Raw genomic sequence first — 26,279 nt, forward strand, 5'->3', positions numbered from 1 at the left:
CCTGCTGAATGTTGCCAGCATGCTAAAATCTTGGAGGACACGCAGTTTGTGGATGGTTATAAGCAGCTGGGATTTCAGGAGACTGCATACGGAGAATTTCTAAACAGGTTGAGAGAGAACCCTAGGCTTATTGCATCCTGTCTCGTTGCCGGAGAGAAGCTCAACCAGGACAACACTCAGAGTGTCATTCACACAGTCTTTACCTCCATTTATGGCAATTGCATCATGCAGGAGGATGAGAGCTACCTCCTCCAGGTCCTCCGTTACTTGATAGAATTTGAACTTAAGGAAAGCGACAACCCTAGGCGGCTGTTGAGACGAGGCACCTGTGCATTCAGCATCTTATTCAAACTTTTCTCTGAAGGACTCTTTTCTGCAAAACTTTTTCTTACTGCAACTTTACATGAGCCAATCATGCAGCTTCTGGTTGAAGATGAAGACCACCTGGAAACTGATCCAAACAAGTTAACTGAGAGATTCTCTCCAGTACAACAGGAAAAGTTATTTGGAGAGAAAGGCACAGAAAAGTTCAAGCAAAGAGTCCAAGAGATGGTTGACTCCAATGAGGCCAAGCTAGTGACCTTGGTGAACAAATTCATTGGCTATCTCAAACAAAACACTTACTGTTTTCCTCACAGCTTGAGATGGATTGTGTCACAAATGTACAAAACACTGTCGTGTGTAGACAGGCTGGAGGTTGGGGAGGTCAGAGCAATGTGCACAGATCTTCTTCTAGCATGTTTCATCTGTCCTGCAATTGTTAACCCAGAACAGTATGGGATAATTTCTGATGCTCCTATAAATGAGGTGGCAAGATTTAATCTGATGCAGGTATGATTCTCTTCAAAGTAGTCTTTAAACAAACAAAGAAAAAGTATGAGAAATGTTCTTGGCCCTTTTTTTCCACTAGAACTGATGTTACTACAGTAAAGGTAAAGGTACTGTCCCTCCTACCTGTAAGACGAATGCTAACAAAGTAATTGTGTTGACTGTTGCTGAAAAGGCATGCTCTAAAGTTTATCTCTTTGCTTAAAATATTGACTTAAAAAAATTGATTCCTTCATCTCTTAGAAGAGTTGCAAATGTACTTTAGAAAAGCTGTTATAAGAGATGGAAGCTAAAGTGTAAAAGTGACTATAAGATGAATTCTGGAATATGTCTAAATGAATGTTGTGCTGTTCTTGCTAATGTTAAATATTATGCCAGGTATTGCAGAAAATAATGGGATATTTTGCCGAAAATACCTTCTTGTCTGGCAGTAATGACCAGTGTTTCTGGTGGGTAGCTATCCACTGTATCATTAGACCTTAGAGTATACCCTAGCCCTCATGACAAATTTTTTGTCTTTGTGCAAATACTTGGGCAATTTACTGACAGTATGTAGAGATGTAGGCTGAAGGTATTAAGCAACAATCTCTGACTGAGGACGTTCCCCACACAAGTATAAAACCTACTTTTTAACGTTGTCTATAAACTGGACAGTGAGCGAGTCTCACAGTGTAATCGCTCCGGGTAGTTTTACCCAGACTGTTACTGACAGGGCCTTGCCAGTGTTTTTCTAAAATACATTAGCAATCCTCTCCTGTGTCACTGCTTGTGTTGTAGCAGAGCTTGCAGTTGGCAGCTCTTTAAAATTGAGAGCTGTTTTGCAGTTGGATATTAATAAGGAATATGTGCTCTGAAACAAGAGTTAGTCCTCTTGCCTTTTTTTTTCCCTCCAACATATTCTTAGTAAGATATATACAGCCATTTAAAATCTCTAGGTTTAAGATGACCTAGATTCAACTCTCAATTCTGATGTGTTGTGGAAACAAAACGTGCTTTGTTCCTGGGAAGGGGGGAAGTATGGGTGCTCATAGCATACTGTGTGTGCAGATTTTCTTGTTAAATGCAATGACTGCTTTTTTCTAAAGCTTCTTGCATTTTTCTGCCCTGAAAGCAAGCACAAGAGACCGTCCACTCAATCAGAAGTATTTCTCAGAGTATTAAATGAAAAAAAAAGTTAGAATGGAGGAGTTGTCTTAACTAATTTTTTATAATTGGATCCATCGTGATGTTGTTTTGAAATGCTTATTCTTGATACTTCTCTTTCATTTCAGGTTGGGAGACTTCTGCAGCAATTAGCGATGACAGGTTCTGAAGAGGGGGATCCACGTATGAAGAGCAACCTTGCTAAATTTGACAAAGTAAGAATCCAGACTAAAAAAAGCTCATGTGCATGCTTAATCCTTCTGCAATCTCTTTTTTTCAGACATTGCGAGGGACTTACTAAGCATTTAATTTCCAAGTTACATGTACTGTAAATCAGATTAAATCATGCACAAAGCTGGGCACAAAATCTTGAGTACTGGAATTAAAGGTCGGGGTTTCGTGCTTCTACTCTGTCATAATACTTCTTAAAAGAAAATACAAAAAAGAAATAAAAGCAAGTTACCTTTTAAACTGAAATGCTGATTTACCATCCATGGCTTTCCTAATGAACCTAAAGAAAATATTTTGATCTGAAGACTGCTTTTATATGAAGTCTGGTTTAAAACCAAGTAATTTGTTAGTGTAAGGAACTTCTGTTCCTTTTTCGCGTGGTTTTGCTTTTTTTGTTCAGCTTTTCCTTTGTTAGTATGAATCATCTATAGCGATACCGAAATTAGTTTCATGAGAGGAACAGTGAAACTAAGGATCTTTGATGTATTGTCATATGTTTAAAAAACCCTTTTGATTTGCTTGTGTAACTTCCATGTTTGTGCTAATTATAATTGTTACACAGTCATCATACAAAGTTACACATTTATTATACAAGTAACATTCAGTCAGATTAGAAAGTGATACTGTGTGTTGCTTCCTTGTTTCACTTTGTCTGTGCTCAGCAGATGCTTCAGGAAGAGGCAGTTTAATTGCCAGAAAACAATTTAGTTTTTTAAAAATTGTAAGAAGACATTTAAGTAACACTTTTGAATGCAGAAAGGGAATAAAGACATGATAAAACTAATAGCATGGTTTTCTTGCTCGCTCTTCAGTGATTTTAAAGATACATGGTATTTTATCTTAAGATTTTAAAAGTAGGAAGCTAAATTTACATCGTTATGTAAACTACTTAACTCTTGTTGTAACTTATGTTCTTTGAGAGTTTATTCTCTAGTAAATGGTCTCTCATTTAAAAACTATTTTTTCTCTTTGCAGAGCTGTGTGGCTGCTTTCCTGGATGTAGTTATTGATGGGCGTGCAGTTGAAACTCCTCCAATGTCTTCTGTTAACCTTCTGGAGGGGTTGAGTAGAACAGTGGTATACATGACATACAGCCAGCTAACTACTTTGGTAATACCTTAAGTTCTTAAAAAGAAGTAGTATAAACGTGTCCTGATGTGTTTGTTTACAGACAGGGTAAACAAGGCTGATAATTACGTCTTATCAACACTAATTCTAAACTTTTAGGTTAGCTTTATGCGGAACGTAATGTCAAGCGATCAACTTAAGGAAGATCGGATGGCTTTGGAAAACTTGCTGGCAAACTTACCGCAGAACAAACCAGGGAAAAGCAGCAGCCTTGAAATGACTCCGTATAATACCCCACAACTTTCACCTGCAACTACTCCAGCTAACAAAAAAAATCGATTACCAATAGGTAAGGAGAGCGAGCAGACTTCTTGCGTGATTTCTGATACTCCGATCCATTTTCTGTGCCATTTTTTCAGTCATCTCTTGGGGTTACTCTTCGACTACACCTTCAATTCCTATTTTTATTGTGTAGATGGTGAAGAATTTTCTTTTGCATATAAAGCCAGGTAATTTCCTTACTTTCTGATGTGCAGGTATGGTGAGCTTCATCACTCTGGATTGAACTTGAGAAAAACGCTGCAGTGGTTGGTAGTCATGCTAGTGCAATGATAATAAAGGGAAAGTTTGAAGATGGGAGGCAGATCTAGAGGGAAGATTGCTTAGGGTAGTGGTAAGATGGAAGTGATGGCATTTAATTAGTCGGACAGGGTACGTTTAAAATTTTTATGTCTCAGAAGAGTGCAAATGTGGAGGAGGATGAAGAAGCAAGAGCAGAACTTTTAGAGAAAACTTTCTTCTTTCTCCATTATTTGCCCAGTCTAATTCCATTTGTTAGTATGTTGTAATGCAATTTTATGTTTGTTGGGTTTTTTGTGTTCTTTTTGAATAGGATTTCTGGATCTTGAACTCTTCCATTTCAATAATATTTTCTCTCAAAATAGGAAGTGTGTTACTCTTTTTTCAGTGTATATTTACATGAATATGAACACATGGGATGTTTCTTTTTGTTTGAGAGATTTGGTGTTACTGTGTAACAGGATGAAAATATGTAGAGCCCGATAAGTGGCAAAGAAACCCACAAAACCAACCCCAAAACAAACCTATCCCATGTTGTTTTAACTCTGCTTCTGAATGGTTCTGGCCTTAGGCCTATAAAGTAGTGGCACAACAGCATTTATTTTATGGTATAAAATAGTTTTTGCTCAAAGTTTTTATTTCTTTTGTTTCATTTTAATGCTTTCGAAATCCAGGACAGCAATTGGCAGCCATTACTGCCTGGGATACTTCTACCAATCTTTCAGCTCATATAACTCTAGTAACCCCTTTTGGTGGGTAACGCCCTCTTTCCATTCTTCTCTGTGAATCTTTTACTTATAAAACATGACTTAAGCATGCCTTTGGTTTACTTTGGCAATCAGTTGCTCTGTCAGATTTCTTCATTGATTTCTGTATGACACTCATTTTGTATGTACATGTAGTTTTTAAAAACACCTTGTGTGCTTTTGTGTGATAATCAAAATTTGGCTGTGACTTCTGCACACTTGCTTTGTTTTGCCTGGATCAAATAAAGAAATAACTGGTGTCATGCTGCCATACTTAGAAATCCTAATTCCATGTGGGCGTTTTTCCTTCCACGGTGCCAAACGTGGGAATATGAGGCTACTTGAAAAGACTAATGAAGAGTCATGAAATAATCAAAGTAAACCACCCGATGTTGAATTGTGTGTCTGCATTTGAGGCACCTATTAGGATAAGATTTCCCTGCTTTTTAGGAGAAAAAACTTCTAACTATAATTAAACAGAGTTATAAACCACAGGAACATAGACCTTTTTTTGTTGGTAACAAACTTCTTCATTGATGGTTGGACTTGATGATCTTAAAGGTCCCTTCCAACCTAGACAGTTCTATGAATTCTGTGATTCATTTTCTCAATTTATTAAGGGTCTTTCTGTGATTGGAATATACTGAATTTGTGTAGGCAAATGGGACATAGTAGAGCTTGTTTCTCTAAACTTCTATGTTGAAAGTTTGCTTTTTCACGCTTCAGTACTCAACTTTAAACACTAGTTCCATCTTTCAAAGTCTAATATGACTTTTCATTTTGTAAGTTTATTTAGTATGAGTATTATTAATTCAAAACATTGCCATTCTGCATTTCCATGGTATTGTCTTTTTTTCTTCCTTAAACAAGGAAAAGTTTCCTAATGTTGGTGTTTCAAAATATTCTCTAGCAACTCGTAGCAGAAGCAGATCAAATATTCTAATGGATCAGCACGGAGATCATGAAGGATCCTCCCAGGAGACTATCCCAGAAGTTCAGCCGGAAGAAGTGCTGGTGATTTCTTTGGGGACAGGTCCACAGATTACTCCAGGAATGATGTCAGAAAATGAGGTATGCCAAAACTGTTATGTCTTGGATTTTGTGAAAAGTACAGCCTCTATGTTCTGTAATAGCAGAACAATTAATTTGTGGAACTTAAGTTTGGGTAATAAATCCAGAATGGGAATTAAAATCCTTAGTTTGTTTTATTGAATTTTGGGGTTGTACCTCTCAAATTTCCCTTTATTAGATTTTTTTTTTTTTTCCTTACTTAGTATAACTGCAAGGTGTGAAAAGCAGTGTATTAACACAGGAAAAATGAATCTGGCAGGTTTATGAAGAGGCTTTGTCATCTAACATGCTTAAGAGCAAACTTGGGCTATTGTATCTGAGCCTGAAGAAACCGATTCAGTTATCTCTCTGCATGCTCTGTCCTTTGGATCAAGTGGCACAGGTGAATGACAGAACCAAAGCACTGATCCCGACATTTTTGGCAGCTCAGACTTGAAATGCAGGCCCAGCTTCTTGTGAGGGCGGAGCTGTGGTCATGTTGCCATGAATGCCTTCAGACTATGGTGCTTAGGATAAGGCTGGTTTGACAGCCTTTTCTTTCACCAGCTATAGCACAGCTTCTGCATTCATCTTTGCTGCATTGCCTGATAGTTCAGATTATCTCCTTTTGCAGCCTCCTAACGATCAGTTTCCATATTATATCAGTCTGCTGGAGTAATGAGGCGACCTGGTGGCTCCATTATTATCAGAACTTGCCTTATGTTCACGTCTTCGTTACCTTACGTTCTCTCCAGGCTCTGACTTTGGAGATAGCTGTCTTTTTTCAAACGGAATGTTAGAAATTTGTTTGTGCCATTAACATCCAGGGAAAAAAAAATGCAAAAAATGTGTGCAATGTTTTGTTTGCTGTTTAATTTTCTGAAAAATTGATTATTTTAAGGAAGTCTTGTTTCTTTCCCTGGCTTTGCAGGTCTTAAATATGCAGCTTGCAGATGGCGGACAAGGAGATGTCCCTGTTGATGAAAACAAACTCCATGGTAAACCTGATAAAACCTTGCGCTTTTCCCTCTGCAGTGATAATCTGGAAGGAATATCTGAAGGTGAAGGGCTACTTAAGTCTTGAAGAAGTTTTGTCCCTTTTTTTTTTTTTTTTTTTTTTCCTTTACTATAAAAGGAACATCTGTTAAATACAGCATGTCATCTTTGCCAATTTGAAGACTGCTATTTTGCCCTGATAGCCATTCAAAGAAAAAAGGTCTGGAGCTAAATTTTGACCTGCAAAGGCATAACTGGGTCTGAGAATTGGGAAGAAAAAACTAAGTGTTTTTAGAAAGAGAAAATAGAGGTGGCTTGTTTTTGTTTTTGTTTTTTTTTTTTAAACTTAAATGTAGTACTAATTCTTAAGATAATCTAACTTAGCTCTAAACTTAGGCTTCTCAGACTTATTTTTCGTCATGTTTTAATAAGCTTTTACATATCTCAGAACAGTTTCTGGACTCTGGACAACTCCTTTATATGAACCTCAGACACGGCAAAGCACAGGTTTATTTGTGGTATTGAAGAGGTTTGTACAGGTCACTTAGCACGCATTATTTTGTGTAGCTTCCATAGTTTAGTTTTTGCTTTCTCTCTTCTCAAAATAAGAAAAAAAAAAAAAATTAATGGCAAAGACCTTATTGACTTGTTAGTTACAGTTAAGTATGTTAGTGGTGAGATTCCAGCCATTTCTGGTAATGTATTTGTAGACTATTATAAATAGTATGATACTATAAACATTGGAGGTACAAATCACAGTGCAGGTTAAGTACCCCTAGAAGAGGGATCAAGAGTAAAGCAAATAAACATTTAGTTTATCAGCTCAGTATTTTATATTGGAACTGCTACTTCATTTCTTTTCGTCTTTCTAGTTAATTGTGTCCTGGATTGTTAATGCTGTATATTTAGGAACTGTTATTCAAAGTAGATTTACAGTAAAATCTGTTTTCACAGGTCCTTCAAATCGCTCCAACTCTGTGTCATCTTTGGATTTAGAAGGGGAGTCTGTGTCAGAGCTTGGCGCAGGCCCCTCTGGGAGCAATGGCGTTGAAGCTCTGCAGCTGTTAGAGCACGAACAAGGCAGGTGCAAATTCTCTAATACAAGTGCCAGAGATGCTGTAGATGGTAAAAGCAAAGTTCTGTGAAAAAAAGATGAAAATTGACTAGTTCAGGAAAAAATAAGTTAAAGTTTTCCTTGTGCAACCACTCTTGCATTTACTTATGGTTTGATTTTGTTGTTTGTTTTGTGGGGTTTTTTTCTGGAAATATTTCTTGTAGTCCACTGTTCGGAAAAGGAAATTGCATGGAATTTTGAGGCTTAAGTCCTTTAGAGGAAACTGCTTGTAATGTCTTGCTTGATATCAAGTTTTTCCCTTCATGGAATAGGATGATCTGGATTGGAGTGGTCTTAAAGCATCTGGATAGCTTCCTGTTTAATATATATTTGTCATACACTGGAACGGGTTGCCCAAAGGGGTTGTGGTGTCTCCAGCCTTGGAGATACTCAAAACACGACTGGACATGACCATGAGCAACCTGCTGTAATTGACTCTCTTTTGAGCAGGGGGTTTGGACTTGAATGATCCCTGGAGGCCTCAGCTTTTCTGTGATCGGTTCTTCTTGCAGAAATTGTATCAGTTTCTTGATAGTACACTAAATTTTATCTGTCATTTTGACTGTCAATTTGGTTGATAGGTCACCACGTGTAGTTAAAGATTTTTCTTTTTAGGTTTCCAATGTGCTTAAAAACTGTTTTCAGGCAGCATCTCTTGAATAGTGCTTTATAGGCCTTACTTTAAAACGCTGTCTTACCTGACAGAATTAGAGGGTTGTTTTATTTGGGTTTTTTTTTTTCCTATAATCTACTCTCCCAGATTTTCAATCGGAAGTAATTGGAGAAGCCTTTCAAAAAATTGAGAATTTTTTATTTTTACATAGCCACAACTCAGGATAATCTTGATGACAAGCTCCGTAAATTTGAAATCCGTGATATGATGGGGTTGACTGATGACAGAGATATATCAGAAACTGTGAGCGAAACTTGGAGTACAGATGTCTTGGGAAGTGACTTCGATCCAAATATTGATGAAGATCGTTTGCAAGAAATAGCAGGTAACTTGGTGGTACATCTGGTATGTTAAAATGCTTCATGCTTGCTCTAAAATGGTGAGGCTGCAGAGCCACCCTCCTCTCTTTCTAAATAGATGTTTTCATTGATTAAACTGGAGCTTTTCTGCAGGAGGATTTTGTGCGCATGAGCTGTATTGTATTTGGTTGCTCATTTCTATCTTTTCAACGCTCTCTCTCATGATTTCTTTATTAAGGACACTTAAAGTGCGTTCTTATTTTTCTGTCTTATTAGAGCTGTCTTCAGGAAGCCTATATCTAGCTATATGCTTCGGCTTTACTTTTGCAGGTGCAGCTGCAGAGAACATGCTAGGCAGCTTGCTGTGTTTACCAGGTTCAGGATCCGTGTTGCTTGATCCCTGCACAGGTTCAACCATATCAGAAACCACAAGCGAGGCGTGGAGCGTGGAAGTATTACCAAGTGATTCAGGTCAGAATTGTACAGGTTTTTCTTATTTCTTTAGCAAGAATCAAGACTCTTCCAGAGGCATATAAAGCAAAACAACACCCTCTTCCTCTGTCTTCAAGAAGTTATTATCCTAAGGTTAAGTTAGTGTTTGTGAATATTTTGAGTATTAAAAGGACAAACTGTTCCTAGGCAGAGAGAAGATAGAAAGCATTGTGAGAGACTTACTGTTACTTAAGAAATTCTTAAGGGCCAAAAATGGAGAAAAGGGATTGCAAAGCAAACTTCTGTTTGCTTTCCTTCCCTAAGATGTTAAGTAGGGCTATCGAAGACCATGGTTTACTTTGGTTAGTGAAGATTTGATTGCATGCTGTTGTCTCTAAGAAATACAATACTTAAAACAGTAAAAACTTTGTAGAATGCCTGTGCAGGTAGGGCACTGCTCCCTGTGCAGGAGGTCCTGCCTTCTGGATAGAGAGAAAGTCTTGCTGAAGTGGTTGAGGTAGCTTAGAACTTAATATACTGAATCAACACATACCCCCCCTTCCCTCTGAATGTGAATAATAAGGGAGCATGGCATTGAGTAGTGATACTTTTTTTCTCTCTGCTGTCCACTCTCGCCCTTTTGTAGAGGCCCCAGACTTAAAACAGGAGGAAAGACTACAAGAACTGGAAAGCTGTTCCGGGCTGGGTAGCACATCTGATGACACAGATGTAAGGGAGGTCAGTTCTCGACCCAGTACACCAGGCCTCAGCGTTGTATCAGGTGTGTTTAATTGTCTCTGAAAACATGCTGCTCTATTTTAACATGACCAGCATCTGTTTTGCTGCACTTGCTTTAGTTATACATCATTTCACTCATAAAATAAATTTTTGTACTCATTCTGGAATTTTCAAAGCAGTAATTCTTTGTTTATCTTACAGAAGAGCTAAAAAAGGCAGCAGAGCGTCAAATGCTCTGTGCTACAATAGCATGCTTAGCAGTGGAGTATGGATTTGGAAGAAACTCCTAACTTCCTTGCATTCAGTTTTATTATCACAACTGTTCTTTATTTTCAGTAAATCGCCATTTATCTACTTCAGTTCTTCATTTTCTACAAAGTATTTAACAGAGTGAAATGTCTTTCTAGTGCCCACCGTCAAAGTATTCATGGCTATGTTAAAACAGTTGAAGATGTAGAGCAGAAATAGAATGTTATTTTAGGAGTCTAGAAATTCATAATGTCTCTAGATGCTACTGTGAGTTAAGACTTGATTGTTGCAGTGTTCACCAAACATTTTAACAGCTGCAGGATTTTGCTTCCCTTTTCTCCGAAAGACTATTACAGATGCTTCTTTTGTTATGTGTAAGGTATTAGTGCAACATCTGAAGATATTCCTAATAAGATTGAGGATCTCAGGTCTGAATGTAGCTCTGACTTTGGGGGAAAAGATTCTGTGACAAGTCCTGACGTGGATGAAACGGCCCATGGTAAGTAAGTTACTGACCTGTAAATGAGAATTAGAATCTCTGAAGTCTCACAAATGACGTTTGTAGAATCCTTAAATTTCTCCCAGTTTCAAAGCTCTGGTGGCTAAGCTTAACACTTTCCTTATTTGCTAGCACTGTATTTACTTGACAAAAAGACTCCAGCATTTTATAGTACTAGATCTAAGATCACCTTTTCCTAATTCAGTTTGATTACACTGTCTGTCCTCTTGTGTTTTGGAATTGGTCCACTCCTCAAGATTTCCCCACTTTTTGGGATGTAATTCTTTGATCATTTCAGTATACTACAGAGATCTTTCCATATAAGAATATCTTTGAAAAAACAGCCCCAAGTAACAAGAGTTTACAAAACTTATATTGCAACATATTTTTAATGTCCCTTATGTTGTAGGTAGTTCTTGGTACAGCACTAACTTTTTTTGTTAATTTATTCTGTGTTTCAGGAGCCAGTCAGTTGACATCTCCTCCTTCTCAGACAGATTCTTTGCTTGCATTGTTTGACCCTTTGTCATCAAATGAGGGTGAGTTGTAAAGAATAAGCTTTTTTTAAAAAAATAGGAACTTTCAATGCTTCTATGCTAGTACCAGCTAATTTGGAAGAATCTTAAAAGAAATCTGTGTGGCTTCTTTTATGCTTATGACTGCAGGTGTGTCAGCTGTAGTAAGGCCCAAAGTACACTACGCAAGACCCTCCCATCCACCACCTGACCCGCCGATCTTGGAAGGAGCTATGGGAGGTAATGAGGCCCGATTACCAAACTTTGGGTCTCACACTTTAATTCCAACTGATTTAGAAGCATTCAAGCAGAGGCATTCTTATCCAGAAAGGCTAGTCCGCAGTAGGAGTTCAGATATAGTATCATCAGTTCGGAGACCTATGAGTGATCCTGGTTGGAACAGACGTCCTGGCAATGAGGAGAGGGAACTTCCTATGCCGACCACCAACACTGGAGCAGCCGTTCTGGTGGCTGCATCTCAGTCATCATCTTCATCTCCCAGTAAAGACTCCTCTAGGGGAGAGGTAAGGCTTCTATTTTTTTTATTTATTTTTTTTTTCCTAGCATGCCCACTTTAATTATGCATCTGATGCTGGAAAGCTGGTATTAAATGTGTGTAGCCGAAGAATTACAATGCACTTTTGTTACCTTTTAAATGTTGGCCAATAAGGTTTTACAAACTAAAGCTACAGGTATTCAGAGTGGCTTAAATGAATCTAGCTTCTCTTAAATTTACTGGATGAACTTTACTTGATTTGGTGGGACTTCAGAAATAGATTTGTTGTAGCGTTTAAATTTAAAATGCTGCAGCATCCTGAAAAATATTTTTCTTTATTTCCTTAAAAAAGAATGAAGTGAAATCATAGTTTCTTCATGTCTTTGTTTTTGCCTTCATAGGCTGCCCTCTTCAGGAGGGATATTTCTAATATAATCTGCTATGGCTTTCTGTGCTCTGCTGTAGTTCCGTTTTTACAATCAATGTCGCATAACTTGACATCGAGGAGAAATTTTGTCTTGACACTTGATGTGGTAAATGCTCAAATGTAGACTCTGCCCTTCTACAGATTGAAGAACGAAAAGACAGTGATGATGAGAAGTCTGACAGAAACAAGCCCTGGTGGAGGAAACGTTTTGTGTCTGCTATGCCCAAAGGTAGGATCATGTCTGTCTGATTTTGGTACTTCAGTAAGAGTGCATGCTGCCTTTATTATATCTTTAGTTGCTTTTATGGAAAGTTTACACAGTTTCACTTGGAAAAGCTGACTAGACTGATGTAGATTTGTTACATAGTAGTAGCAGTCCTATTTAATTTCGAGAAATAAAGCATTCTTATTTATAAAATTGCAAGTGTTGCAGTAAAGAGGGAATTATTGAAATATAAAGTATGCAGTAACTATAAAGAGGTGTGTAAGCGGAAAGGAATTTGGTTGGGCATTGTGTTATTCAAATCATTCAGTAAACTTGGAATCCTTATGTAGGGCCAGTCATTTCATAATTGTACGGTGTTAACTTCATCGCCGCTTCACTGAGAACTAGTCTGTAGCATAGTCTGAGAACAGACTGGTGTGCTAGTTGAAGGATATTGATAACTTACACAATCTTGTCACATGGTGTGAGTGGAAATTAGACTTTGGTGATGTACAAAGTAAAGCTAGTTCAAGGTAATTTTTGGTGTGAGTGGAAATTAGACTTTGGTGATGTACAAAGTAAAGCTTGTTCAAGATAATATTTGACTTTCATGCTGCGAATAATGACAACTGGTGATGGAACAATGTGTGCAATATTAGATATTCTTGCCTTTTTAAAAAACAGACTTTCAGTTAGAAAAGAACTGATCTAATCCTTGCAGTCTTTGTGTGACTTTAGATAACGTTATAGTATTTTAATAGCACTTTGTTTGCTTTTCTATTTCACAACGTGCTCTTTTTGTATCTTCTCCCTAAACTTCTTAGTGGGAACAAGTTGCCAGAAAAGATTCGTGTCATTATAACAAATATTTGAGTGAGGACTATTGGCTACACTAAAGTATAAATAAAGATGTTAAAAAAAAAAAAAAAAAAAAAAAAGGAAGCTACCTGACTCCCTTGGCTAGTAATTGCCTAGAGCACCTTGTACCTGAAGGCAAAACTGTGCTGCCTGGCTCATGGTAGCGTGCCTGTTTAAGGTAGAGCTTACTATATATGATGACAGTACAGTTGTACAGTTCTGCTCCACCCTATCAGTAAGCTTACGCTTTTATTGAAGTTGATTTGAAAGCAGACTTTTGCATTAGCCACTTTCTTAAAGTTTCTTCAATCTGGCCATTATCTCAGAATAGTCATTGATAAGGTACCTTGCATTTTCAGCACCTATTCCATTTAGAAAGAAAGAAAAACAAGAAAAAGACAAAGATGACATGGTGCCTGACAGATACGCGACACTTCAAGGTATGTGAATAATATCATCATAGTAATTTTCTCTCATAACATGCCCTCTAGAGTTCCAGAGTGCCCACCAGGTATCTCTTTACAGAAAGGTTTACACTGTACTTTAATGTTCACAACTGCCTTTCTGAATAATAAAGTGGATAAAGATTTCTTGCCTTGAAGACTGTTTTTAAATTGTTATGCTTCTGTGATACGTATAGTACTGGATTCTCAACTCGAGTCTTCACTTCTTGTTTTCCTCATTATAAAGCCCATGTCATATCATAGATGAGCTGCAAGGATAGCTGCAGACACGTTCCTATAATAATTAATGAAGTGCTAAATTAAACATGATTTGAACCTCGGTGTTTAGTTTTCTGTTTCCCTGATCTTTTCTAGAAGTCTTCAAAGATACCGGAACCTTTTGTGCATACAGTATAAATATGTGAAGGATCTGGCTTTATTTGTTCACTTTCATTGTACTTTTTTTTTTTTCTACTTCTGCTTCAGACTTTAGAAATATATTTGAATTGTGGCTACATGGAACACAAGCAGCTATTTGTTTGGTGTGTCTAAAAACAGAGTCCAAATGTGTAGGTCTAAATTTTTGTATTTGCTTTCAGTTGGCATACTACAAGGTTAACTCCTGTTTTTTTTGTAATGGTCTTTTCAGATGATCCCAGCCCAAGGCTCAGCGCACAGGCACAAGCTGCGGAGGACATTCTGGACAAATACAGGAATGCAATTAAGCGAACCAGTCCTAGTGAAGGAGCCATGGTAAACTATGACAGTACAGGTAAGAACCTGGCTTTTATAATCATCGCCAACGTATTTTCTCCTCCTTAAAGATAAAAATACTTCAGTATTCTAGACAAATGTTAATGCTAGCAGCTGAACAATGTGAGCTCTAAGCCAGGAACATTTTGTCAAATAATCTGGGAGACAGTCCCTCAGAGACTGGGAATTAAATCAGGATTCCCAAGGACAGCTCTTTCATATTGCCATTGAAGTGGGTGGATGTTAATAGTGCATCTCTTACCAGTTTTTTGTTTGGTTTTGTTCTTTAATGGATACTGAAGAGGTGTATTGCCTTCCAAATTTGATGCAATTTCTTCTTAGTGATTTGTAGACTGTGTATTTTTACTATACTACTTTCACTTATTCAGAACAAGTTGTTTTATTTGCTGCCTCCATTCCCCCCCCAGACCCTAGAATAACAAGAAGAAACTAGAGAATATTACTCTAGTTTCTTCTTCTGACTCCTCTCTTAAAGTGTAATGCTTTTTTTCTTTCATTTCCATAGAGGCTATTGGAGATGGTGAGAGTATGCATGACTCCCCACGTGATGAGGCTTTGCAAAACATGTCTGCAGATGATCTCCCAGACTCTGCAAGTCAAGTAGCACAGCCACAAAGTTCTGCTTTCTCCTATAGGTAAATACATTTGCAGGTTTAATCTTGCCCACAAAGAAGAATTAAAAGCTGAAGCCATGTGATTGGTTCCCACAAAAATCTTGGTATGGATCAATTGTAAACTTTTACATGCTTTTAATTTTAAGCATCTCAAACTGTCATATTTCCACTGATGAAGGGGGATATTGTAACCTGAGAGGACAGAGCAGTTCAGTGTTTAGGAAAATTCCTTTGAAACTGGTCCAGGTGCTCTATCAAAAGAACCAATATTCTAAAGTCTTGACAATATTGCTGTATTAAAATTATGTTAAATAACTTTCAGGCAGTATTAAAAAAAAAAAAAAAGACTACTTATTGAACAAGCAGACCTTGCAGCAGCTTTGTTAAGGAAATATTTTTCTTCCTTAAGGGATGCAAAGAAGAAATTGAGGTTGGCTCTTTGTTCAGCAGATTCTGTTGCCTTCCCGATGTTGACACATTCAACAAGGAATGGTCTACCAGATCACACAGACCCTGAAGGTAAATGTTCTTTTTACATACAGATATTTTGTATTGTATGCGTTGCTCCTTTTCCCCCATTTAATAGCACTTGTGCTGCACCATTTATGGTAACTTCTGTTTGGCATAGATATAGAAGGCATAGGCCACCTTTTGCCCCCCAAAATGGTTTCTTTCCTACTCCAAGTCTGCCAACTAAATCTGGTCTAATTTTTTTGTAATGAAGTATCTCAGATGAAGTGTAGGCAGAGCCTGAGGCTGTAGAATAGGCTCCCAAAATACGTGTACTGTTGGGAATTGTACTGCAATACTAATAGAGTAACTTGAATGATTTACTGAGTCTTTACATTGACTTGGTATGTATGTCTTCTGTTTGCATCCCTCCATCCATTCTAGGTTTATTTGCAGGCCTCTTCACGTTCCAGAATGGTTCTAAATACTAAATAAGAGAGTGATATGAGAACTTACCCCTTGATATCTGGAAAATTCAAAAAGACTTATTAAATTGTTCTTAAAATAACATTTATTGCCTAATGTACAGAAATTCTATTTTAAACTGTTACATTTCCCATATTCAAAACCAGTTTTATTTTCATCATGCCTACGCTTCTTTTCCCTAATAATTTTCCTTTTTTCTTTATTAGATAATGAAATTGTGTGCTTTTTGAAAGTTCAGCTAGCTGAAGCTATTAACCTCCAAGACAAGAACTTGATGGCCCAGCTGCAAGAGACAATGCGGTGCGTAAGCCGCTTTGATAACAGGACCTGTCGAAAGCTGCTGGCATCTATTGCGGAGGACTATAGGTAGTTCATTCAGTATCTTGTTATTAATGGATTTCCAAATGCGTATATTTATTTACTAGCAGATTGGGAAGATCACTTTTGGCTTAAATTGTACTATACCAAATCAGGTTATTACGTCTCTGCTTCCGCACAAAATGCTGAAATTGTCTCACCTATCTGCGAATGGCTTAGAAAAGCTTGGACCTTAAGTCAGTCCAGATAGTAATAAACTAAGGTTAATCAATTTGTGGGTAATGTTCAGCTCTAACACACAGGAGATGCTGTTTGGAATTCGCTTTAGTCTTGCATTCTGGAGTGCTGCAAGGGCAGTGAATTCAGCCAGAGAAATCTGTATAAGATGGAACTTCCTAATTCAGGTCTTATCTTCACATTTTTTTTTTTTAAACAAGGATAGGTCTTGTGGTACAACTGAACATTTTATAAAACTATTAGCCTCTATCTTTATTATGAATCTAATGTAGAACACTCTTTATTTTAGGAAAAGAGCTCCATATATCGCTTATTTAACTCGATGTCGCCAAGGCCTGCAAACGACACAAGCGCACTTGGAAAGGCTGCTGCAAAGAGTTCTGCGAGATAAAGAAGTGGCCAACAGATACTTCACTACCGTATGTGTGAGGTTACTGCTAGAGAGCAAAGAAAAGAAAATAAGGGAGTTTATTCAAGGTAAGATTAATGCAGACTGTGCAATGTTTATATTCCTTTACTCCATATTTAGTTGCTGGCTCAGGTTAATGTTTTAAAATACAACTTCTGATCTGAGGAGCAGATTCCTAAAACGGTTTTCATTTCAGCTGGTGAATTCATGGCTCAGATAGATAGATTACTGTGACTTAACAGTATGCTGTGGCAGCTAAGCCATGGTAACGGTCTGCATTTTTCATAAGCTAATAGAATGAAGGTAATTTGAGCTCACTTGGCCTAAAAAGTTAAGCTGAATCATATTATCTAGCATCTGCCCCATGGAAGAAGCATGAATACTATTAATTATTTTAGATCTACTGATAAATGATAAATTAAGTTGCAGCATTCAGTCCTCAGTACGGAACCTGTGGTTGTACCTTGGAAGATAGGGGGAATAGTAATAGTATGAATCAAATGAATCAAAGATTCAAAAAAATTTTCAGTATAAGGGATATCGGCACCAGGAAGACAACTCTCTCAAAACAGAGTCACTTAAGACAAACTATTTCTGTGTTCTCTATGCACATACCTGACTTAATGAAGTACACAAGAAATTTGGACTCAGTTCTTGCTCCTGGAACATAGAGTGCTGCGTACTAAATGTGCCTGAATAGGCTGGAATTACTGAACTTACATCTGCTGGGATTAAAGTTCTGGTAATAAGATTTAGTGACCCAGGAAGGAGTTAAAGCCCTTTCATTGGACAGAAAGGAGACAGCTATTTCTGGATGATCTAAAAGAGAAATTGGCAACTGTGGCATTTAGGCTGCTGGCAGATGTGAGTGGCAGTTGTCTTCTGGTGCAGAGTGCTATAAATATGAAGCCGATGCACGGCCAGTGATTTGGTCATGCTGTATTAACTTGGCTGCATCACTCATTCTGTATTTTGTAGATAAATATGAGTGTTGCAACTATGCATACTTAATAAAGTTAGGGGTAGGAAATGGTACACATGGGTTTTCTTGATATTTTCCACTGCCCCCTGCTTTTCAGCATCTAACAACTTTGTGTGCGCTGGTTCCTACCAGTGACTGTTCTAGTGGTTGTTCTGGGTGTTATCTCTGTGGGTGGCTGGAAAGAAGGCATAAGAACTGGTACTGCAGAGGAAGTCATTAACACAGTATGAAGTAGAGTATTTTGACCATATGCTTTGCTAAATGTGTTCTTTATGCTTTTCTTTTAATTCCTCCATTTATTTCAAGTGTTCCTGCTCGTATTTCCCTTACTGGGGTGTGGGCAAAACAGAGCCTCAGTGCTGCTTGGCAAGAAGTCTGAAGTATATTCTGGGCTCTTCTTTCCAGGAAAAAAAACTATCAGAAATATTTTATTTTTTTTTTACTTAACTGAATGTTCTCTCTCTTTTTACTTTTTATCAGATTTCCAGAAACTCACAGCAGCAGATGATAAAACAGCACAAGTTGAGGATTTTCTTCAGTTCTTATATGGGGCTATGGCTCAGGATGCCATATGGCAGAATGCCAGTGAAGAACAGCTTCAGGATGCACAATTAGCTATAGAACGAAGCGTGATGAATCGTATTTTCAAACTTGCGTTCTACCCCAATCAGGATGGAGATATTTTGCGTGACCAGTAAGTTAATGTAATCTGAAGTACCTGGTTTCTCTCTTGCAGTTGGTGTAGATGGAAGCTGTGCAGCCTTCACATGACAGACTTGACTAAGTCAAACATACTATACAAACTCATGTCTCCTTTCAGATGTTTTGTAAAAGAACAAGGAAGTGCTTTAGCATCATGTGCAAAAATTTGTATTTGCAACAAACTCCTGGAACAGAATAAAATTGTAATACAATTGGGATACAAACTTTAGATCTGCAAGTGTCTATGCTGAGAGAACGATCAAAATCTGCTTCAGGACTCACTACTTCCATTTTCTGTTTTGGTACAGTTTTTTCTATGCATGTGGGGCTTTTGTTTTTGTATTTTAGAACATATGCTGTTTGACTGCTCTGCTGGCTGTGTGGTTGTACTCCATTGTATGGCAAAATCCTCTGCATCTCTTATCGACCTAGTGTCCGTTAGCTGTGGGACTATCATGATTATATGCACTCCTGAAGATCTGTTTTGTAGTATCAAAACCAGCAGGAAACTCCAGGGCACTACTGGCTGGCTGCTGCTTAATTTTCACTCTTTTTTTTTTTTTTTTTTTTTTTTTTTGTCTGTGTTTGTTTTCAGGGTCCTTCATGAGCACATACAGAGGTTATCTAAAGTTGTGACTGCAAACCACAAAGCACTTCAGATACCTGAGGTAACAACCTCTCCTTTCCTTCACTTCTCTCTGTGTGTAAGGGTGTTTGGTTTTGATTGTGCTAGGGGTGGGGAGAGGATTGTTTTGTTTTGCACTTAGAAGCACTGCTTTTCTATGTGTGACAGCTGAAATATCCTGCAAGAAAAACATGCTGTACCCATGCTTTGGTATCTTCCACTGACTGATCCTTCCAGGTCATTTTTTTTTCTGATTTTGACACCTCTGTCTGGATAGTAAGATTTAAGAACTAATATTGTACTGCACTGAAATGCAGTAACTTCCTGATAATTTGCTTCAAAAGTCAAGATTTGAATCCTTTACGCTTCTAATGTGATTTCTGTGCTGTGGCTGTGGTTTCCAGCTATGAAGTTAACTTTCAGAACTAGCCAGAAGTAATGGAACCGTTACTGATCTCTGAATTTGCCCAGTGCTTTCACTTTTTCTCATGGTTAACAGGATAACTAAAAGCTGGTTGGTAGGCTGTCAGAGGCTGGATGTTTGCAGCCTTTCAAGTTCTCAATTCAGTATTTGAACTGTGAGTGTTCATAAAGCTGCTGATATGGAAGATTGAGACATACAGCTCTGCCTTCATTTGGAACAGTCAGGAAGAAACGCAGGCTAATTATGTTTGTTGCACACAGAGTGCTGGCTCCTTGTAGTTTTTTGTTATAACACAGCAGGAAGCCACCTTCATTGTGAGCGTAATGTAACCATCTTGACTTAAAACTTCCCATTTCTCCAGGGTCTTGCTCCTGCCTGCAAGTCTCTGGTACTTCAGGTCCTCTGTGGTGCACAGTAGTAGCTTGGACAAACAAGAACTGGCAGCACTGTGGGTTTTTTTCCTAGGTATATCTCCGGGAGGCACCATGGCCATCTGCACAGTCTGAAATCCGCACAATAAGCGCTTATAAAACCCCCCGAGACAAAGTACAGTGTATCCTGCGAATGTGTTCAACCATCATGAACCTGCTTAGTCTGGCAAACGAAGATTCAGTACCTGGGGCAGATGATTTTGTTCCTGTTCTGGTCTTTGTCCTCATAAAGGTGAGTTCTTTTGCAAAGATCACAAACCCCAGCTAATTTTTGTAATAAACAAGCAAATTTTAGGAAGAAAAAAAATGCATTTGGGTAACTGGGAGTATGCTAAACTCAAAACCAGATCTAATTCAGTAAGTTTAAATAGAAATATCAGAAATGTGGTCACAGTTACGGTTTTTGAATGCAAGCAAAGTTTGCATTTCGAACCAAGGAAATAGGGGTGCAGGCGTCGAGTGTGGAGTGGGGTCTTTTTGAGGTATGTCCACCAGCATCTGTCATGTGTGCCTACTTAGTGATGTCCTCTTTCAGGGCCAAGATCTGCATTAAGACTGACTTGCATTGTGTTGCTGACCTTTCTTGGCATATGAGTGTGGTGAGAATGGTCTGTCGTGTATAAGATGCTAAACCAACAGGCTTTTCTACGTGCTGAAACCCTTGATGACTTTTATAGATTCTGCCAGCGTTAGTCTTCTTTCTCTTGGCCTGCTAGTCATTTTTCCTTTTTTGGAAAAATGCTCCTTTCATCAAGTCTGATGCCTTCTGAGTGTGTGAAACGGGGGTGGTCTGGATAAACAGTCACTACCCTACAGATACTTGACGTAGTCATGTATTACTAATGTGTGAGGATCACTCATGTATAGAATTGTATTTCTACTCTGTATCTTGTAATGTTTTCTGTTTAGCTTTGCAAACAAGCTGTGAGTATCTCTTTCTTCTTTAACCCTCAGGCAAATCCACCTTGCTTGCTGTCCACTGTTCAGTACATTAGTAGTTTCTATGCCAACTGTTTATCGGGAGAAGAATCATACTGGTGGATGCAGTTCACAGCAGCAGTTGAATTCATTAAAACTATTGATGATCGCAAGTAACTCAAACAGCACGTGTATGGGCAGACTGTTAGCAGAAGAAGAGTATATAAGAATGTACAACAGCTGCAAAAGCTGAAGAAGAGACTTTCCTTGTATAATACTGTACAGAATTGAAGCATTTTAAAACACACCTTTACTAATCAAATTAATTTAACAGATTTTCCTCTTCTCTTTTGGTTGCGTTTTTCTCCCCTATAGATACTGGCACTGCAAAAGGGACCACAGTTTTCAGGTATTTTGGAATCTCAAAACATTCAGAAAATCCTTCATGCTTTTTCCACCACCCCTCTTCCTGAATTCTTATTCACATGAATTATTCACTGCATTTAATTTCTAATAGAAAACTGAAACAAGAAGAATCAGGGCAACCACTTAGTATACTTTCTAGCTTAATACACCTTTTATTAATAAAACACCAGCCACACTGAAAGTTTGTAGTAGCTGACATTAGTTATCAATTATATTTCACCTAAATTTAAAATCTGAGAGGACAGTGTAAATACTATATAACTATATTTAATGCATTGCAGTTATCTTTGGACTCGTTATCCTTTGAATAAACAAGCAGAAGCCTCTCTGACCTCTAACAGGTTGTGATATACTGTGTTTTGGTAATGAAAGGACTTCCTCAAAAGGCTAAGATTAAAAAAGGGCAAACTGAACTATTTATTAAAATGTAATTAAGATTACTGAAATTTCTAAAACTGGAATTTATAATAGACAGGGCTTATTAGATAGCTAAACACTTTTTGGCTAGGGCATTATAGGGTGTTATAAAGGTTTGGATATATAGAGGAGAGGGACTGTAAGTTACAATAGATAAGTCTAATATAAAAAAGGAGAAATGAAATACCTTACTGTAATATTTTTTCTGAAATATTGTGTATACTGTACAAACCCCAAACAGAGATCCTTAACAGAACCTTGGACTGTAATATATATTTTGATTAGTGACATTAAATACATATGCCAGGGGTTTCAGTGAATGTTTTTACTAAATGTTCTTCGTGTTGTCTGCTATGCAGCAGTGCAAGTTTTACTGTTCATATAAAATATTTTAAAATATAACACTGTTCTTTATGAAACATATCATGACATCAGTTCAGGGTGTTTTATAGATTTTTCACCCCACTTTCCCCTTAAACTGACAATTATCAATTTAAAGATGTTTTTATGCACAACACCACATGGATTTTTCATGAGTGAAATGGTCTGAGTGATGGCCAGTGGTTGTTATCTGTATATAAGCACTTGCTGTTCTTTTTTAGCTGGCATTACGGTGAGAAAGGACAGCGAGCATTTAACTTTTTCATGTCAGTATTATTTCTTGCTCTTCCCAGAGTGTTCATTGCACTTCCGACAGAGGGATGTGTTAAGACTTGGTGTCTATGAGTAGTAAAGAAAACAAATTCTTTCTTGCATTCTTTTCAAAATACGATTGGTTTGGTTCTGGTTTGTTTGGGTTTTTTTGTGTCTGTGTGCATTTTGGTGATTAAAACCTGTAAGCAACTAGTACTTGGTAAAATCATTTGGTTAACAGAAATTAGAGCAATTTATGTGAAGTTATCAAGTGCTTGATTTGGCTGTGCTACTTTTCAAGGCATAATTAAAGAAACTTACTTTCTAGGACTCTTATATGTAATTCAGTAGAGCATTTTTGCCAAACTGATCACAGGTGAGAGGGTGGGATGGTAACTTTTTTCTTGTATTTATAGTCTTTCTCCTCTATTAGAGACTTGATTGATGTGGAGGAGCAATACACAGTAGAAACAAAGTTCTTCTGATCTGCCTTACTGTGGTAACTCACTCTGTGTAGCATTGCAATATTCTAGTTATTTAGCCTTGATGGGTTTTTGGTGCTGAACACGTAACTTAATATTGCAAGCACAGCCCTGACCAATAACACTCAGCAGCGAAGCACAAATATGCCCTTGAAGATATGGCCAGATCATATCTAAAAGCAATATAAATTTATTTATGTTGAAGTGTCCTGTAATATTTTAATTATTACTTGAATATCTGAGATGTTAAGACCGATGCGTGAAAGTTCTTTTAGTCCTGCAGTTTGGGTTTTAGTTGAGAGGGGAGTGTTTGTACAATCCTTAAAGACGGCACAAAGACACTTAAGTTGGCAATTACCCTGCGCGTTGCTTCTGTTTGCAAACTTGGCACGCGGGATTTGATCAGCACCATCAGGTCTTTCAGATTTACTCTCCTTCATGGAAGGGCCAAGAACCATTTCCTTCACAATCTTTATCATTTTGTTTTTCTGCGTAGCAAAATACTTAAAAGAACTGGAGTCTTTTTTTCTTTAATTGTTATTTAGTTATTTTAAAACCAGTGTTTCAATGAGCCCCAGATCAGCTGAGAGTCTTCATAGCAAGATGGTCCTTTGCTTCTTTTTTTCAACCTACTCTGAAAGTCCTTTATATAGTCTTGATAGGTGTAGTTAGAGAATTAGACTTTCCAAAGAATTAAAAACCTCCCTGTAATGTCCTCTTACTATTTTCCCCTGGTGTCCCGTAACGTTTTGTTTTAAAATGGTAAATTACATGTGTAGGAAGTGATGTTGTTAGGTTTTGGTGTGCAATAGTAGAGGTGAAAAGACAGTGCATAAAGGACCAAAAGTAACAGAACTGTTGCCAAAAGGTGCCAGCCAACCATGTAACTTGCTGTAAACTCGGTGCTTTCTGTTAATTAAATTACTTACACCACTGAAGGATGAATGGAGCATTTTGGGGGAAGGGGAGAGGGTAGAGGTCGTTAGCAGCAGATTGCAGTCATGGACTTAAGGCTCAGTCGTTGACTTCAGCGCTGGTTGTTGGCTGTCTGGAGGAACTGCCAAATTAAACGATGGCATGGCCTGTTGATGTTACAGAGGTGGTATTTTCCTCTTTTGGGTCGAGGAGTGAAAGGAAAGGGCTGGTTTTTTTCATCCCTGGGAGATGCCTTTTTGCTCCTAACTCTAAATGAGATTTCTCTTTAAAGCTTTTTAAAATCCTCTTTAAGGAGAATTGGGACGTGTATAGCCTATTAAGTATTTGAGTTTAAAAGTTTTTGTTTTGAAGACCTTATACTACCAAATGCTGAATGTAACTGCCATAAATTTCAGGAAAAAAAGCCACGAACATGATCCTGTTTCCTGTAGGCGAGTTTCTGGTGAGCACAGTGTTGGTTCGTATCACTTGAAACCGTTCCTGTTCTGTTAAGCCAAATTCTCGCAGAAGTTTTGAGAACTCACTGCCATGTTAATGCTGAGTAGTATGTGGAAGGAGGGGGGTTAGGTGGAACAGGAGCAGCAGGAGGAGGCGGACCTGTTCAGCAGCAAAGCTTCAAGCAAGTGAAGCGTGTGTTTGGCACGAGTGTTACTTGTGTGGCCGAGCTGCGGTACAGACTGCGCAGCCTTCGGCTGGCAGCGTGATGGGAGAGCTGGAGCAGCAGGAAAGCAGTGGACAAGGAGGGGAAGGATACTCATATTTGGGTAACAGCTGGTGACTTGGTTGAGCCTGTACTACTTGAGAATTAATCTCTGCTGAGTTAGTAGTGTGTGTTCTGTACCTTTTAATTGTGCTTTACCTCTATTTAAAAGCTTTGTACTGCCTCTCCTCTTTGAAACTGGTAAAGCCTTTATAAATCTAAATTAATGAGCTTGCACAATCTTGTATACAGGAAACCCATCTTGTCTCTAACGTGATTATTAATGTATTATTCTGTAAAAACTTATTAAAAGGAGAGCAGTTTAACCGCCTGGGTTTCATGTTTCTGCCTTGTTCCAATGTGATCAGCAGTTGTGCTGGAGATGGCATTGCGAGCGTGAACAGCTTACCACTAACTCTGCATGGTTTCCCTTTAGCATCCCTGCCCTGGTGTATCCTCACACCTTTTTTCACGTGTTCACCGACAGCTCGCAGGGAGTGGAAAGTGGCAAAAAAGAAGCAAGATCCGGTTAAGGGCAGAGGATGCACCGCTGAGTTGGCTGCTTAACACAGAGCTTCTCAGTTACTGTTTTTAACCGTGCAGCTTGGCTGGTGTAGTAGCGTGAGAGAAGACAATAGCTACCTGCTGTCGCAGCGCTGTCGGGCTGCTCACCTGGGGACAGCCGCCCGGCCCGTGTCCGCTCCTCCACTGTGTGCTCTTTGATGTCTTGACTGGAGTGCTCAAGTCCAAAAATACTTTGGTTCAGTCATCTTGTTTCTTAAGAAATGTTCACATCAGCTACATGACAGTGGGATGTCAATGGCCACCATCTATCCACCCCGCTCCCACCCATGCGGGGCGGGTGGGCGAAGCGGCAGGACCGGGCTGGATGCGTGGCGGCAGTGCGGTGCTGCCGTGAGCTCAGTCCCCGCAGTGTTATTGACCTTGATTCTCTCTCATTTGCATCCAGCATTTTTCATCCTCTGGAATATGGTGTTTGGGGACCTTTCCATCATTAAGTGGATTTACAGCAATTTCCTTATGTGTTTTCTCCAAGGGATTCTGTTATGAGAGGCACATTAAATCTCCATTAATACCTCATTATCCGACTGATAAGATTACCATGATAATGAGGCAGAAATTCTAATTGTTTCACTTCTTATTGTGCCTTTCATTAAATCATATACCTGGAAGTTGCTGTCGGAGAGGGGAGCCCCAGCCTGCAGACCTCGGGAGGTGAACCTGTCCCCATGCACCCTACTCCTGTCCGCTGGTGCTCGAGGGCTGCCAGGGTGTGCTGGCCTTTCCTCCCGGGCTCCTCTGCCTCCTGCCACGGCCTCTCCTCCCTGGCCATGCTACCACGAGGGCTTCCAGGGGCCCCAGGGCCTTTGGTAACCTGTGCTGGGGAGCACGTTTTTGGGGAAAGAATGTTTTGCGTGGCCCTATGCCTGTGCTGTGGTTTTACACAGCCGTTGGCTCCTGTGGGCATTTAAGCGCAGGGGTGTGCAGCCTCCTCAGAGCTGTTACAGCCCATCAGGTCAATGATCCATGAACTAAAAAGTCTCTAAGCAGGAGCAATTATTGTCTATCATGTGTCAAAGGCACCCGTATTGACCCCGATAGATGGAGCCATTATGGCCTGTTGAGTCAATGATCCATGAAAGGGGAGTCCCTGGGAGCAGAGGTCTCAACAAGCCATGCAGCACCGCCATGTCCCTCCTGTCCC

General features: G+C 38.7%; 1 protein-coding gene across 1 annotated transcript in view; it reads left to right on the forward strand.

The window, feature by feature from the left end:
- Positions 1-22,565, forward strand: part of GAPVD1 (GTPase activating protein and VPS9 domains 1) — a 23,246-nt gene extending 681 nt beyond the window's left edge. Inside the window, exons 2-25 of the mRNA XM_009892368.1 lie at positions 3-831; positions 2,100-2,186; positions 3,178-3,312; positions 3,430-3,619; positions 5,506-5,666; positions 6,577-6,706; positions 7,596-7,721; positions 8,580-8,753; positions 9,058-9,198; positions 9,806-9,940; positions 10,526-10,645; positions 11,107-11,184; positions 11,311-11,684; positions 12,225-12,312; positions 13,506-13,586; positions 14,239-14,361; positions 14,869-14,998; positions 15,387-15,496; positions 16,120-16,279; positions 16,758-16,945; positions 18,340-18,553; positions 19,157-19,229; positions 20,076-20,273; positions 20,996-22,565. Coding sequence (XP_009890670.1) covers positions 3-831; positions 2,100-2,186; positions 3,178-3,312; positions 3,430-3,619; positions 5,506-5,666; positions 6,577-6,706; positions 7,596-7,721; positions 8,580-8,753; positions 9,058-9,198; positions 9,806-9,940; positions 10,526-10,645; positions 11,107-11,184; positions 11,311-11,684; positions 12,225-12,312; positions 13,506-13,586; positions 14,239-14,361; positions 14,869-14,998; positions 15,387-15,496; positions 16,120-16,279; positions 16,758-16,945; positions 18,340-18,553; positions 19,157-19,229; positions 20,076-20,273; positions 20,996-21,136 — 4,186 coding nt within the window. The 3' untranslated portion in view covers positions 21,137-22,565. The remainder of the gene's footprint in view (positions 1-2; positions 832-2,099; positions 2,187-3,177; positions 3,313-3,429; positions 3,620-5,505; positions 5,667-6,576; positions 6,707-7,595; positions 7,722-8,579; positions 8,754-9,057; positions 9,199-9,805; positions 9,941-10,525; positions 10,646-11,106; positions 11,185-11,310; positions 11,685-12,224; positions 12,313-13,505; positions 13,587-14,238; positions 14,362-14,868; positions 14,999-15,386; positions 15,497-16,119; positions 16,280-16,757; positions 16,946-18,339; positions 18,554-19,156; positions 19,230-20,075; positions 20,274-20,995) is intronic.
- Positions 22,566-26,279: the final 3,714 nt, after the last annotated feature.

Source organism: Charadrius vociferus, unplaced genomic scaffold (assembly GCF_000708025.1).
Source record: "Charadrius vociferus isolate BGI_N301 unplaced genomic scaffold, ASM70802v2 scaffold549, whole genome shotgun sequence".
Lineage (NCBI taxonomy): Eukaryota > Metazoa > Chordata > Aves > Charadriiformes > Charadriidae > Charadrius > Charadrius vociferus.